The sequence below is a fragment of the Anolis carolinensis genome, unplaced genomic scaffold, assembly GCF_035594765.1.
Source record: "Anolis carolinensis isolate JA03-04 unplaced genomic scaffold, rAnoCar3.1.pri scaffold_7, whole genome shotgun sequence".
NCBI classification, from domain to species: domain Eukaryota; kingdom Metazoa; phylum Chordata; class Lepidosauria; order Squamata; family Dactyloidae; genus Anolis; species Anolis carolinensis.
In genome coordinates this window covers 1,151,921-1,166,503 of record NW_026943818.1, presented here as the reverse complement: position 1 = coordinate 1,166,503, position 14,583 = coordinate 1,151,921, and the positions used below count along the sequence as shown (strand labels likewise).

Below are 14,583 nucleotides of genomic sequence, written 5' to 3'. Positions count from 1 at the left end.
TGTAGGTACTGGGATGTATAGTTCACCTGCAATCAATGAGCACTCTGAACTCCACGAAAAATAGAATTGGACCAAACTTGCCATTCATACCCCATATGCCCACATTTGAATACTGGTGGGTTTTGAGTCAAAATGGCATGGACATTTGGGAGTTGTAGGTACTGGGATGTATAGTTCACCTGCAGTCAATGAGCACTCTGAACTCCACGAAAAATAGAATTGGACCAAACTTGCCATTCATACCCCATATGCCCACATTTGAATACTGGTGGGTTTTGAGTCAAAATGGCATGGACATTTGGGAGTTGTAGGTACTGGGATGTATAGTTCACCTGCAATCAATGAGCACTCTGAACTCCACGAAAAATAGAATTGGACCAAACTTGCCATTCATACCCCATATGCCCATATTTGAATACTGGTGGGTTTTGAGTCAAAATGGCAGGGACATTTGGGAGTTGTAGGTACTGGGATGTATAGTTCACCTGCAGTCAATGAGCACTCTGAACTCCACGAAAAATAGAATTGGACCAAACTTGCCATTCATACCCCATATGCCCACATTTGAATACTGGTGGGTTTTGAGTCAAAATGGCATGGACATTTGGGAGTTGTAGGTACTGGGATGTATAGTTCACCTGCAATCAATGAGCATTCTGAACTCCACGAAAAATAGAATTGGACCAAACTTGCCATTCATACCCCATATGCCCACATTTGAATACTGGTGGGTTTTGAGTCAAAATGGCAGGGACATTTGGGAGTTGTAGGTACTGGGATGTATAGTTCACCTGCAATCAATGAGCATTCTGAACTCCACGAAAAATAGAATTGGACCAAACTTGCCATTCATACCCCATATGCCCACATTTGAATACTGGTGGGTTTTGAGTCAAAATGGCATGGACATTTGGGAGTTGTAGGTACTGGGATGTATAGTTCACCTGCAATCAATGAGCACTCTGAACTCCACGAAAAATAGAATTGGACCAAACTTGCCATTCATACCCCATATGCCCACATTTGAATACTGGTGGGTTTTGAGTCAAAATGGCAGGGACATTTGGGAGTTGTAGGTACTGGGATGTATAGTTCACCTGCAATCAATGAGCATTCTGAACTCCACGAAAAATAGAATTGGACCAAACTTGCCATTCATACCCCATATGCCCACATTTGAATACTGGTGGGTTTTGAGTCAAAATGGCATGGACATTTGGGAGTTGTAGGTACTGGGATGTATAGTTCACCTGCAATCAATGAGCATTCTGAACTCCACGAAAAATAGAATTGGACCAAACTTGCCATTCATACCCCATATGCCCACATTTGAATACTGGTGGGTTTTGAGTCAAAATGGCATGGACATTTGGGAGTTGTAGGTACTGGGATGTATAGTTCACCTGCAATCAATGAGCACTCTGAACTCCACGAAAAATAGAATTGGACCAAACTTGCCATTCATACCCCATATGCCCACATTTGAATACTGGTGGGCTTTGAGTCAAAATGGCATGGACATTTGGGAGTTGTAGGTACTGGGATGTATAGTTCACCTGCAATCAATGAGCACTCTGAACTCCACGAAAAATAGAATTGGACCAAACTTGCCATTCATACCCCATATGCCCACATTTGAATACTGGTGGGTTTTGAGTCAAAATGGCATGGACATTTGGGAGTTGTAGGTACTGGGATGTATAGTTCACCTGCAATCAATGAGCACTCTGAACTCCACGAAAAATAGAATTGGACCAAACTTGCCATTCATACCCCATATGCCCACATTTGAATACTGGTGGGCTTTGAGTCAAAATGGCATGGACATTTGGGAGTTGTAGGTACTGGGATGTATAGTTCACCTGCAATCAATGAGCACTCTGAACTCCACGAAAAATAGAATTGGACCAAACTTGCCATTCATACCCCATATGCCCACATTTGAATACTGGTGGGTTTTGAGTCAAAATGGCATGGACATTTGGGAGTTGTAGGTACTGGGATGTATAGTTCACCTGCAATCAATGAGCACTCTGAACTCCACGAAAAATAGAATTGGACCAAACTTGCCATTCATACCCCATATGCCCACATTTGAATACTGGTGGGCTTTGAGTCAAAATGGCATGGACATTTGGGAGTTGTAGGTACTGGGATGTATAGTTCACCTGCAGTCAATGAGCACTCTGAACTCCACGAAAAATAGAATTGGACCAAACTTGCCATTCATACCCGATATGCCCATATTTGAATACTGGTGGGCTTTGAGTCAAAATGGCAGGGACATTTGGGAGTTGTAGGTACTGGGATGTATAGTTCACCTGCAATCAATGAGCATTCTGAACTCCACCAATGACAGACCTGGAACTAACTTGGCCCACAGAACCCCCACGACCAGCCAAAAATACTGGAGGGCTTTGGGCGAAATTCACCTTAATTTGCGGGAGATCCAAAGAATACTGTGAATTCAAACACCAATGGATTTGAATCAAACTTGGCACATAGACCTGATATACCGGAATTTGATAACTGGAGGGGTTTGGGTTAGGACAATGATGGGCAACCTTTTGTACTTGGTGTGCCAAAATTCACTAAAAAAAACTAGCCTGACTTGGGTGGTGTGTCACTTCGAGAAAAAAAAAACGTAATTTCACAATATGTATAGTTGAAATAACAAAAATATATAATCGTAATATATAACTGTATTTAATAAATCAAAAACTATTTACTACATTTTTTTCCGCGTACAACAATCTATGGTACCTCTTGCAGTTTCCACGCTGATTTCTCTCTATTGTAGTTTCAATGTAGTCATGAATAATGAATAATAATATTATAATATAACTAGCTGTGCCCGGCCACACGTTGCTGTGGCGAAGTCTGGTGGTATGGGAAATAAAGTATTGTGGAATTGGTGGTAGTTAAGGTAAAAGGTAAAGGTTTTCCCCTGGCATCAAGTCCATTATAAATGGGTTATACAGCTGCGTGGAAGGGCCTTGAGTCTACACTGCCATATAATCCAGGGCAAATTAGATAATCTGTGGAAGAGGCCTAAGTGAGGCCTAACTCTGCCTGTCCCCTGGGTGAGTGGGTTGCTAGGAGACCAAGTGGGCGGAGCTTAGTCTTCTAACTGGCAGCAATTGGATAAAAACAATTATTCCTCTCCCTCTAATTAGGACTTTATTTTTCTTTTCTTTTTGTTGTATCAACCTAGAGGCGTGGATGATGGGTTGTGTTGTCAATTTTCGAGGTTGTGGGTTGTTTAGTTTTATTGTTTTGGCGGTCGCCAGGATTCCATCACTCTTTTATATATATATATAGATAGATAGTTTCCTCAATCCCAAAGTCAGCATTATCCCTACTTTCTGTGTATGGTTATGAAAGACGGAGAGCGAAGGACGATGACAGGACGAGACTGAATCTAATGTGAAGGACGAGGCCGGAGAAGAGGAGAGTCCTGCAGACAGCCCGGACTTCCCCAAAGGACAAACGCGTGGGCCTGACAGCCAATTAAGCCCGGCTTGTCCCCAGAAGCACCAAACGGCTCAATTAGGCTGTCGTACTTTGGACGCATCGTGACGCATTGGAAGAGACACTCAGCTCAGCAAAACAGAGGAAGAAAGACGACATTAAAGAGAAAGAGAAAGGTCTGGCGTGGGTTCAGAAAGGAATTCGTGGCCCGAACAAGGTTAAGGTTGCAAAGGACCACATCGCTTGGAGGTCGGAGATGTATAAGCTTGCCACATCACAGTTGCGTGGCGCACTATTTTGGGGACATTGAAAGCAAACATCTCAGAAAATGAACACCAATAGTGCACATGCCCGGTGTTGCCCAAATATCACTGTCTACTTTCTCCCTTACTTCTCCTTTCCCGACATAGACATGTCTCCTTTCTCCCCCCCCCCCCCCCCAGGTGAATTCACAGAGGGCCACTTCACCTAGCAACATACAGTAGAGTCTCACTTATCCAACATAAACGGGCCAGCAGAATGTTGGATAAGCGAATATGTTGAATAATAAGGAGGCATTAAGGAAAAGCCTATTAAACATCAAATTACATTATGATTTTACAAATTAAGCACCAAAGCATCATGTTATACAACAGATTTGACAGAAAAAGTAGTTTAATAGGCAGTAATGCTACGTAGTAATTACTTTATTTACGAATTTAGCACCAAAATATCATAATGTATTGAAAACATTGACTACAAAAATGGCTTGGATAATCCAGAACGTTGGATAAGCGAATGTTGGATAAGTGAGACTCTACTGTACATACATACATACATACTTCAACTTTGACATGTATAGGTAGATGCACTTTATTCTTATCTCGCTGCTTTCCCGATATTGGGATGACAACAAAATGACATCTAGCCCAATGACATCACAGAGGACCACCTCACCTAGCAACAGCCAACCCAGTGACATCAAAGAAGGCCACTTCACCTAGAAACAGCCAATCTAACGACATGACAGAAGGCCACTTCACCTAGCAACAGCCAATCTGTCACCTAGCAACAGCCAACCCAGTGACATCACAGAAGGCCACTTCACCTAGCAACAGTCAATCTAATGACATCACAGAGGGCCACTTCACCCAGCAACAGCCAATCTAGTGACATCACGATCACTTCACCTAGCAACAGCCAATCCTTCTTCTAGCAATAGACAATCTAGTGATGTCACAGAGGGATACTTCACCTAGCAACAGCCAATCCTTCATCTAGCAACAGCCAATCTAGTGTCATCACAGAGGGCCACTTCACTTAGCAACAGCCAATCTAGTGACACCATGAAGGATCACTTCACCTAGCAACAGCCAATCCTTCAGCTAAGCCATAGACAATCTAGTGACATCACAGAAGGCCACTTCACCTAGCAACAGCCAATCTAGAGACACCATGAAGGATCACTTCGCCTAGCAACAGCCAATCCTTCAGCTAAGCCATAGACAATCTAGTGACATCACAGAAGGCCACTTCACCTAGTAACAGCCAATCTAGTGACACCATGAAGGATCGCTTCACCTAGCAACAGCCAATCCTTCATCTAAGCCATAGACAATCTAGTGACATCACAGAAGGCCACTTCACCTAGCAACAGCCAATCCTTCTTCTAGCAATAGACAATCTAGTAAAGTCACAAAAGGCCACTTCACCTAGCAACAGCCAATCCAGTGACATCACGGAGAACCACTTCACCTAGCAGCAGCCTTTGTGGTGCAAATGGACAAACATACACACATATTTTGACTTGTTATATCTACGTAAACATGGGTTTTGAAACGAGGGCTTTGTTGCCCCCACTTCCCCCTCTGGCAGCGCAAGGGTGGCCAACGGACCGGGCGCAAGAGGCCACCCCGCCCGTGCCCTCCTCCAACAGGTGGGCCTTCCTTACCTGGAGCACTCTCTTGGTCAGGCCTGTCTTCTGCGCGAGCTGCTTCAAGTCCTTGGCGTCCGGGTTGTGGTTAATAGCAAAATAAGACTTCATTGTCCGCAACTGGTGGTGTTTGAAGGAGGTCCGCATGCGCTTCGTTTTCTGGTTGCTGGGGTATTGCTGGTCGCGGTCCAGGTGGTCCCCGTCGTTCTCATTGCAGCTCAGGGCTGGAGGGAGAAAGGGACACGTCAGTATGAGGGTGGGCAGCCAGGCTTTGAAGCTGCGAGGCTATTCAATGCTAATCAAGCTGGCCAACTGCAACATTCACACTGGCCTCCAGCAAACAAGATGCTCCACAGATATATCAACCCCACCTGCCTAGTTTCCAACAGACCTCACCACCTCTGAGGATGCCTGCCACAGATGTGGGCGAAACGTCAGGAGAGAATGCTTCTGGAACATGGCCATACAGCCTGGGAAACCAGCAGCAACCCAAAATCCTATGAAATTGATTTTTTGGGGGGGTCTCTCCATAAGTCAATAGACAGCTTGAGGGCACACAGATACAAACAAGTCATTTTGCAACGCCGTAAATTCTCAGAGTCTCACCCATAGATGTGGGCGAAACGTCAGGAGAGAATGCTTCTGGAACATGGCCATACAGCCTGGGAAACTAGCAGCAACCCAAAATCCTATGAAATTGATTTTTTTGGGGGGGTCTCTCCATAAGTCAATAGACAGCTTGAGGGCACACAGATACAAACAAGTCATTTTGCAACACCGTAAATTCTCAGAGTCTCACCCATAGATGTGGGCGAAACGTCAGGAGAGAATGCTTTGGAACGTGGCCATACAGCCCGGAAAACTCACAGTAACCCAGACTCAAAGTGGCTTAACATAAAAGCATCAGAATACAATTTAAAATAATAATAATAATAATAATAATAATAATAATAATAATAATAATAATAATAATTTTTTATTTGTATTCCACCCTATCTCCCTGAGGGGTCTAATAATAATAAGGAGAGAATGCTCTGGAACATGGCCACACAGCCCGAAAGACATACAACAACCCTGTGATCCCGGTCATGAAAGCCTTCGACAACACAATAATAATAATAATAATAATAATAATAATAATAATAATAATAATATCCAGCATATCTATCTCGTTTGCTGTGTCATAATAAAATAATAACAATAAATTGTTGTTGTTGTTGTTATATTTATCCCCCGCTTTATCACTCCTTCAGGAGACTCAAAGTGGCTTAACATAAAAACATCAACACACAATTTAAAATAATAATAATAATAATAATAATAATAATAATAATAATAATAATAATATACATCACACAGTCCTAGACACTTGGGAAGTGTTCAACTTGTGATTTTGTGATATGAAATCCAGCATATCTATCTTGTTTGCTGTGTCATAATAAAATAATAATAATAAATTGTTGTTGTTGTTGTTATATTTATCCCCCGCTTTATCTCTCCTGCAGGAGACTCAAAGTGGCTTAACATAAAAACATCAACACACAATTTAAAATAATAATAATAATAATAATACATCACACAGTCCTAGACACTTGGGAAGTGTTCGACTTGTGATTTTGTGATATGAAATCCAGCATATCTATCTTGTTTGCTGTGTCATACTATGTCTTTGTGTCAATAATAATAATAATAATAATAATAATAATAATAATAATAATAATAATAATAATATAATACATCACACAATCCTAGACACTTGGCAAGTGTTCATCTTGTGATTTTGTGATATGAAATCCAGCATATCTATCTTGTTTGCTGTGTCATACTATGTCTTTGTGTCAATAATAATAATAATAATAATAATAATAATATAAAATAATAATAAATTTTTATTTGTATTCCGCCCTACCTCCCTGAGGGGACTACTACTAATAATAATAACAATAATAATAAATTGTTGTTGTTGTTGTTGTTATATTTATCCCCCACTTTCTCTCCTGCAGGAGACTCAAAGCGGCTTAATATAAAAGCATCCGCATACAATTTAAAACATACCAAATATGCAAACAATCAAAACAGGATGAGATATAAACAAGTTTCCAGTTGCATATTTCCCTCCCACTGAATCCCAAATTCCCTTGAAGAAATCTGTTTGGAGGACTCGTCTTTTCCACGCGTTTCGGGGAGACAATTTGGATCAAGATGGGCTCATACGGCTACACTAAGGAAGAAACAAAAGCGCTTGCAAGACCGAGAAAAATGGACCTCGATCTGCACAGATTGTTTTTGCAAAGGCAGGCAGGAGATACAAACACGCTTGCAAAAAAGACAAAAAAAAAATCTGCTTGCAATAAGAAATCCATAGAGGAGAAAAAGTAAATAGAAATGCACTGCCTCTTGGGATTTTCCCAGTTTGGTTTCCCTTCAAATCATGTCTTTTGGAAATTTATTTACCATATATACTCGAATATGAGTCGACCCGAATATAAGCCGAGGTATCTAATTTTACCAAAAAAAACCTGGGAACTGGTTAAATGTTTTGGAATATTTACATCAAGCTCTAATAATTTATAATAATTTATAAATATATAATATATTGTATATACATATAACATTGATAATAATATTATAATGGAATACAATATTATACTACTAATAATACAATATAATAATATTAATTATATATTATATATTAAATGGAATATTACTAATAATATTACCATATAATGATATAGTACAATATAGTAATTTAATGCTTATATTGTGCTATGCTAATACAATAGAGTCTCACTTATCCAAGCTAAACGGGCTGGCAGAAGCTTGGATAAGTGAATATCTTGGATAATAAGGAGGGATTAAGGAAAAGCCCATTAAACATCAAATTAGGTTATGATTTTACAAATTAAGCACCAAAACATCATGTTATACAATACATTTGACTACTTAGTTCAATATGCAGTGATGTTATGTTGTAATTACTGTATTTACGAATTTAGCACCAAAATATCACGATATATTGAAAACATTGACTACAAAAATGCGTTGGATAATCCAGAACGTTGGATAAGCGAGTGTTGGATGAGACTCTACTGTGTTTCCATCAAGCTCTAATAATTTATAATAATTTATAAATATATAATATATTGTATATACATATAATATTGATAATAATATTATAATGGAATACAATATTATACTACTAATAATACAATAAAATAATATTAATTATATATTAAATGTAATATTACTAATAATATTACCATATAATGATATAGTACAATATAGTAATTTAATGCTTATATTGTGCTATTCTAATAATATATTGTATGTACATTTGATTTGTAAGCCGCTTTGAGTCCCCTTCGGGGTGAGAAGAGCGGGATATAAATGTAGTAAATAAATAAATAAATAAATAAATAATTTAAGATAAGACTGTCCAACTCTGATCAAATCATTATTCTCATCTTCTTCAATGTCAATGTGCTTATGTATCCTTTTAATACTAATAGAGTAAAATAATACATGCAATAATAATAATAATAAATACAGGAAAATAATACACGTAATAATAAATAGAGTAGAATAATAAATATAATAATAATATCAGATTAAAATAATAAATGTATATTAATAATAATAAAAATAGAGTAAAATAAATGTAATAGTAGCAACAATAATAGAGTAAAATAATAAATGTAATAATACCAATAATAATCGAGAAAAATAATAAATGTACCATATATTCTCGAGTATAAGCTGACCCAAATATAAGCCAACCAGGACCCTCACCCGAGTATAAGCTGAGGTGGGCTTTTTTACTCCTAAAAAAAGGGCTAAAAAACTAGGCTTATACTCGAGTATAATACGGTATGTATTATTTACCATATTTATATCCTGCCTTTTCTCTACCCCGGGGGGGACTCAAGGCGGCTTATGAATGGCACTTACATAGTGCCTTAGGCATAAAACACAGATATGAAATAGAATTATAAAAATTAAAAGCAGAAATAAAACAGAATCAAAATACATTCCGATATGAGACAAGTCATCCAAAGGTAAGGTCTAAGGCATAAAACACAGATGTGAAATAAAATAACACGTCATCCAAAGGTAAGGTCTTATGCCGTTCCAAAACCCATTGCACAATTTCCAGGCTAAAAAAAATAAATATTTTTATTATATTATATATTTTATTATATATAATAATATTTTTTGCACAGTACTATTTATCAAAGCCCTGCTCCCAAAGCCAAGTGTTTACTCTCTTCCTAAAGGTGAGCAAGGATGTTACCTATGGAATTTCTTTATTTTGTGTCAAACAAACGAAATAAATAAATTCCATAGGTAACATCCTTGCTCACCTATGGAAAGGTAGGAGCCTCGTGTGATGCCCCGCGCCCTTGCCCATTATTTACCTCTTCTTCCAAAATGACTTCAAGCAAAAAAATAAAATCAAAGAAGGAGGGAAATCAGATAAAATATCTGCCTTGGGAGTATTAAAATGGGAATAATTGATCCAGCTGTCTAAACACATCTGCCGTTGTCCGTTATCCGGGATCCAATATACTCCCGACACTGACACAGATTTAGTTTAAATGCAGATTATTTCCTTTATTGAACGTTTACTGAGTAAATAAAGGGCGGCCGGGAAGTCAAACGCCGGAATTAATGAACTGATTGGAATTAGCGGAGATGCCGTGGATGTGTGTTCAAATGCTGGAATGTCTTGCAATGAGAAAATCCGAAGGTGATTAAAATAGTAATAATAACAATAACAATAACTTTATTTTTATATCCCGCTCCCATCTCCCCAGAGGGGACTCGGGGCGGCTCACATGGGGACAAGCCCAGTTTCAACATACAATAAAATACTGCATAATTAAACCAATGTAAAACAGGTAAAATAGTATAAACATACAAACCAGCATAAAACATCAACATCAGAATATCAGAACATTAGAATCTGATAGTAGCACCTTTTGCAATGTCATTGAAAAAAAATACACTGCCTCTGAAAACGTTCAAAGCTATTCCCTATGCTCTTTCTCTCTTCCTCATTTGGGTGCGTCTACACTGTGGAATGAAAGCGGTTTGACACCACTTTGATAGAATCGCATGCCGGAGGTTGTAGTTTTAGAAGTTTTCTGTACCAAAGAGAGTTCATAAAATCCTAGAGTTGGAAGAGACCCCCAAGGGCCACCCAGTCCAACCCTCTTCTGCCAGGCCGGCAGACACAATCGAAGCACTCCCGACAGATGGCCACCCAGTCTCACCCACATCTATGGCAGGCATCCTCAGAGGTGGTGAGCTTTGTTGGAAAGTAGGCAAGGGAGTGTTGTTTCCTGATTCCATGTTTTAATTCCATGTTTATTAAGTGTGTTTTTATTTTCATAGGTTAATGTTTAAATTTTTATAATTTGGTGTATGTTTTTGTTTAAGGATGTACTGTTTATTGTCTCTGTTTTTATCTAATATTATCGGGGGAGATGGAGGCGGGGTATAAATAAATGTATTATTATTATTATTATTATTATTATTATTTTATTATGACACAGCAAACAAGATAGACATGCTGGATTTCGTATCACAAAATCACAAGTCGAACACTTCCCAAGTGTCTAGGACTTTGTGATGTATTATTATTATTATTATTATTATTATTATTATTATTATTATTATTATGACACAGCAAACAAGATAGACATGCTGGATTTCGTATCACAGAATCAAAAGTTGAACACTTCCCAAGTGTTTAGGATTATTATTATTATTATTATTATTATTATTATTATTATTATTATTATGACACAGCAAACAAGATAGATATGCTGGATTTCGTATCACAAAATCCCAAGTCAAACACTTCCCAAGTGTCTAGGACTGTGGGATGTATTTTCGGATTATTATTATTATTATTATTATATAATCCAGATTATCAAAGCAGATCCTCATCCACAGGATCTGCTTCCAACTGGATTATATGAGTCCACATTGACGTATAATACAGTCCCGGGCTGTGGCGCAGGCGGGAGAGCAAGCCAGCTGCAATTAACTGCAATGAATCACTCTGACCAGGAGGTCATGAGTTCGAGGCCTGCTCGGAGCCTATGTTTGTTTGTCTTTGTTCTATGTTAAAAGGCATTGAATGTTTGCCTATATGTGAAATGTGATCCGCCCCGAGTCCCCTTCGGGGTGAGAAAGAAGGGCGGAATATAAATGCTGCAGATAAATAAATAAATAAAGCTAATAAATCTGGATTTTTATGCAGCAGTGTAGCTTTTTGAAGGGGTTCTACTCCAGAAACTTGTTGTTTTGGTGGATGCCACAAACTAGGTTGTGGAAGGTTTTCATGCCGGAATCTCTGGGTCGCTGTGAGTTTTCTGGGCTGTATGGCCATGTGGTAGACTGTGCCACCAACTCCAAGGTGAATTGAGGAGGGAGCAACATCCATATTATACTTAAAAGTCTGTAATTTTTTAATTCTACGGCCTACATCTTGCTCCCCGGCCAGCCCTGTCCCTCCTCCTCTTTCGCAAGCTCTCCAAACAAGAAGCAAAGAGGCTGGGCCTTTGCCACCAGACTGAACGGGTCCCTTTCCTGCCAAAAACATCGCCAGTCTGCCCAGACAAAGCCTGAATGGCCTCTTTGTCCAACCTCATGCCCTTGTGAATGGGCGCTCCTCCTCGCAGGGAACTGGGGGGAGAACCTGAGCCAGTCTGAACCAGTTTGGCAACGGGGATTTCCCCTGATTTCTCTATCAGTTGATGGCAACCCTATACATCATCACCGAGTTGGACGAGACCCCAAGGGCCATCCAGTCCAATTCCTTCCTGCCACCAGGCAGAACTTTAATAATAATAATAATAAGAAGAAGAAGAAGAAGAAGAAGAAGAAGAAGAAGTGTGGAGCTTTTGCAAGAATTTCATGAACCAGCACTTGAAACATCTGCTGAACCACCAGGAACCTTGACAGCAAGACAACAAGAGCTCAAGGATAAGATCATGGCTCATGCTGCAGCAAATGCAATAAGAAAGCGGCTCCCAACTCTAAAAACAGTGCCCAAGAGACACCTGGCGCCTCTCATGAAAGATGTGAATGCAGCACTCTCCACTGTCCAAATAACATCAATTGAACAAACAAACCAGTTTGCCTACAGTGCAGCAGTGATAGTAACAGAAGAGCCTGGGCTCCTACAACCAAGGCAGCCCCAAAGAAAATCGACTGGAAAACCAAAGTGGAAGGTCAGGCTAGAGTTGAAAATCAAAAAGCTTAGATCAGATGCAAGTAACCTGAAAAATATGAAAGAGAAGAAACTGAAGAATGACAAAATCAAGCAATACCTGATCTGAAAGTACTGGCTGAACACCAGAAAAATTGAAGAAGCTTTGGAAATCGTGAAAGAACAAATTACAGCAACAGCCAGAAAAATTGAAAGGTATGAAGCCAGAATCATCCAGTACAGACAAAATCAACTGTTTCAATCAGACCAAAGACGGTTCTACCAGAGTCTGAACCAAACAACAGACACAGTAACCATAAAACCGAAGTTCTGGAAAGAACTTTGGGAAAACAATAAAAACTACAACAAAAACGCTGGGTGGATAAAGGAGTTTGAAGGAAAATTCTCACAGAACAAAATGGAACAGATGGAAATAACAACTGAAATGATCAGCAAACGAGTGCAAAAAGTCAAGAACTGGACATCGCCTGGTAGTGATCAACTTCATGGATTTTGGCTCAAACATCTGATTAGTTTACATGGAAAAATGGCCCAACAATTCAATGAGATGCTGCAGAAAGGAAGTATCAGTGAATGGCTAACAACTGGAAGAACATACCTGATACAAAAGGATCCAGCAAAAGGAGCAGCACCAGGAAACTACAGGCCAATAACGTGTCTGCCCACTATGTTTAAACTACTGACTGGCATCATAGCTGACAGAATTCAAGACTATCTTGAAGAAAAAAACATCTTGCCAGATGAACAGAAAGGCAACAAACGGAAAAGCAGGGGCACAAAAGACCAGTTATTGATTGACAAAATGATTCTGGAGAACTGTAAGAGCCGAAAAGCTAATCTTCACATGACGTGGATTGACTACAAAAAGGCCTTTGACTCACTCCCACACAGCTGGATCATCAAGTGCCTGGACACCATCGGGATTAGTAAAAACGTTGGCACCTTCATTGAAAACATGATGGAGCACTGGAAAACTGAACTGTTTGTTGGAAATGAAAGCTATGGACGTGTCAACATCAGGAGAGGAATTTTCCAGGGAGATTCATTGTCCCCTCTGCTTTTCATTATTGCCATGATCCCTCTGTCAACAATCTTACAAAAAACAAATCTCGGCTACCAAACATCTAAGAATTCTCACAAAATTTCACATTTAATGTACATGGATGACCTGAAGCTATATGGGAAAACAGAAACTGAAATCCAATCTCTGACCAACACTGTCCGAATTTTTAGCACTGATATCAACATGGAGTTTGGTTTGGACAAATGTTCGACAGTGGCATTGAAGAAGGGAAAAATAATTGAAAGTGAGGGCATCAATATGCCCAATGGCCAAACAATAAAGTGTCACCAGCCAGAGGCCTATAAATATCTGGGCATATTACAGCTGGACAACATCAAGCATGAACATGTGAAGACTGTGGTCAGTAAAGAATACACACAAAGGGTCAGAAAAATTCTCAAAAGCAAGCTCAATGGAGGCAACACCATCAAGGCCATAAACACCTGGGCCATGCCTGTCATAAGATATACTGCTGGCATTATAAATTGGACACAGGTGGAACTGGACAATTTGGACAGAAAAACAAGAAAACTCATGACCATCCATCATTCACTGCACCCTCGCAGTGATGTTGACCGGCTGTATCTGCCTAGAAGATCAGGGGGCAGAGGACTCTTACAAGTAAAACAAGCAGTCAAAGAAGAAGAACATGCCCTGGCAGAATATGTCAAGCAAAGTGAAGAACCTGCTTTGATTGAAGTCAAAAATCAGAAACTCCTCAAAGCACAGCAGACAAAAAACCAGTACAAGAAAACCGCACTACAAACTAGAGCTGACAGCTGGCACAACAAAACACTGCATGGAAAATTCCTTGACAAAATTGAAGGAAAAGCTGATAAAGAGAAGACCTGGCTCTGGCTCACGAATGGGACCCTGAAGAAGGAGACAGAAGGCCTG

The 14,583-nt window shown here is 39.5% G+C and overlaps 1 protein-coding gene across 3 annotated transcripts in view; it reads right to left on the bottom strand.

The window, feature by feature from the left end:
• lhx2 (LIM homeobox 2) overlaps positions 1 to 14,583 on the bottom strand; it is a 166,114-nt gene that overhangs the window by 93,558 nt on the left and 57,973 nt on the right. For all 3 annotated transcript variants that reach the window (XM_062959497.1, XM_062959496.1, XM_062959495.1), the window contains exon 4: positions 5,402 to 5,607. In XM_062959497.1, coding sequence (XP_062815567.1) covers positions 5,402 to 5,607 — 206 coding nt within the window. The remainder of the gene's footprint in view (positions 1 to 5,401; positions 5,608 to 14,583) is intronic.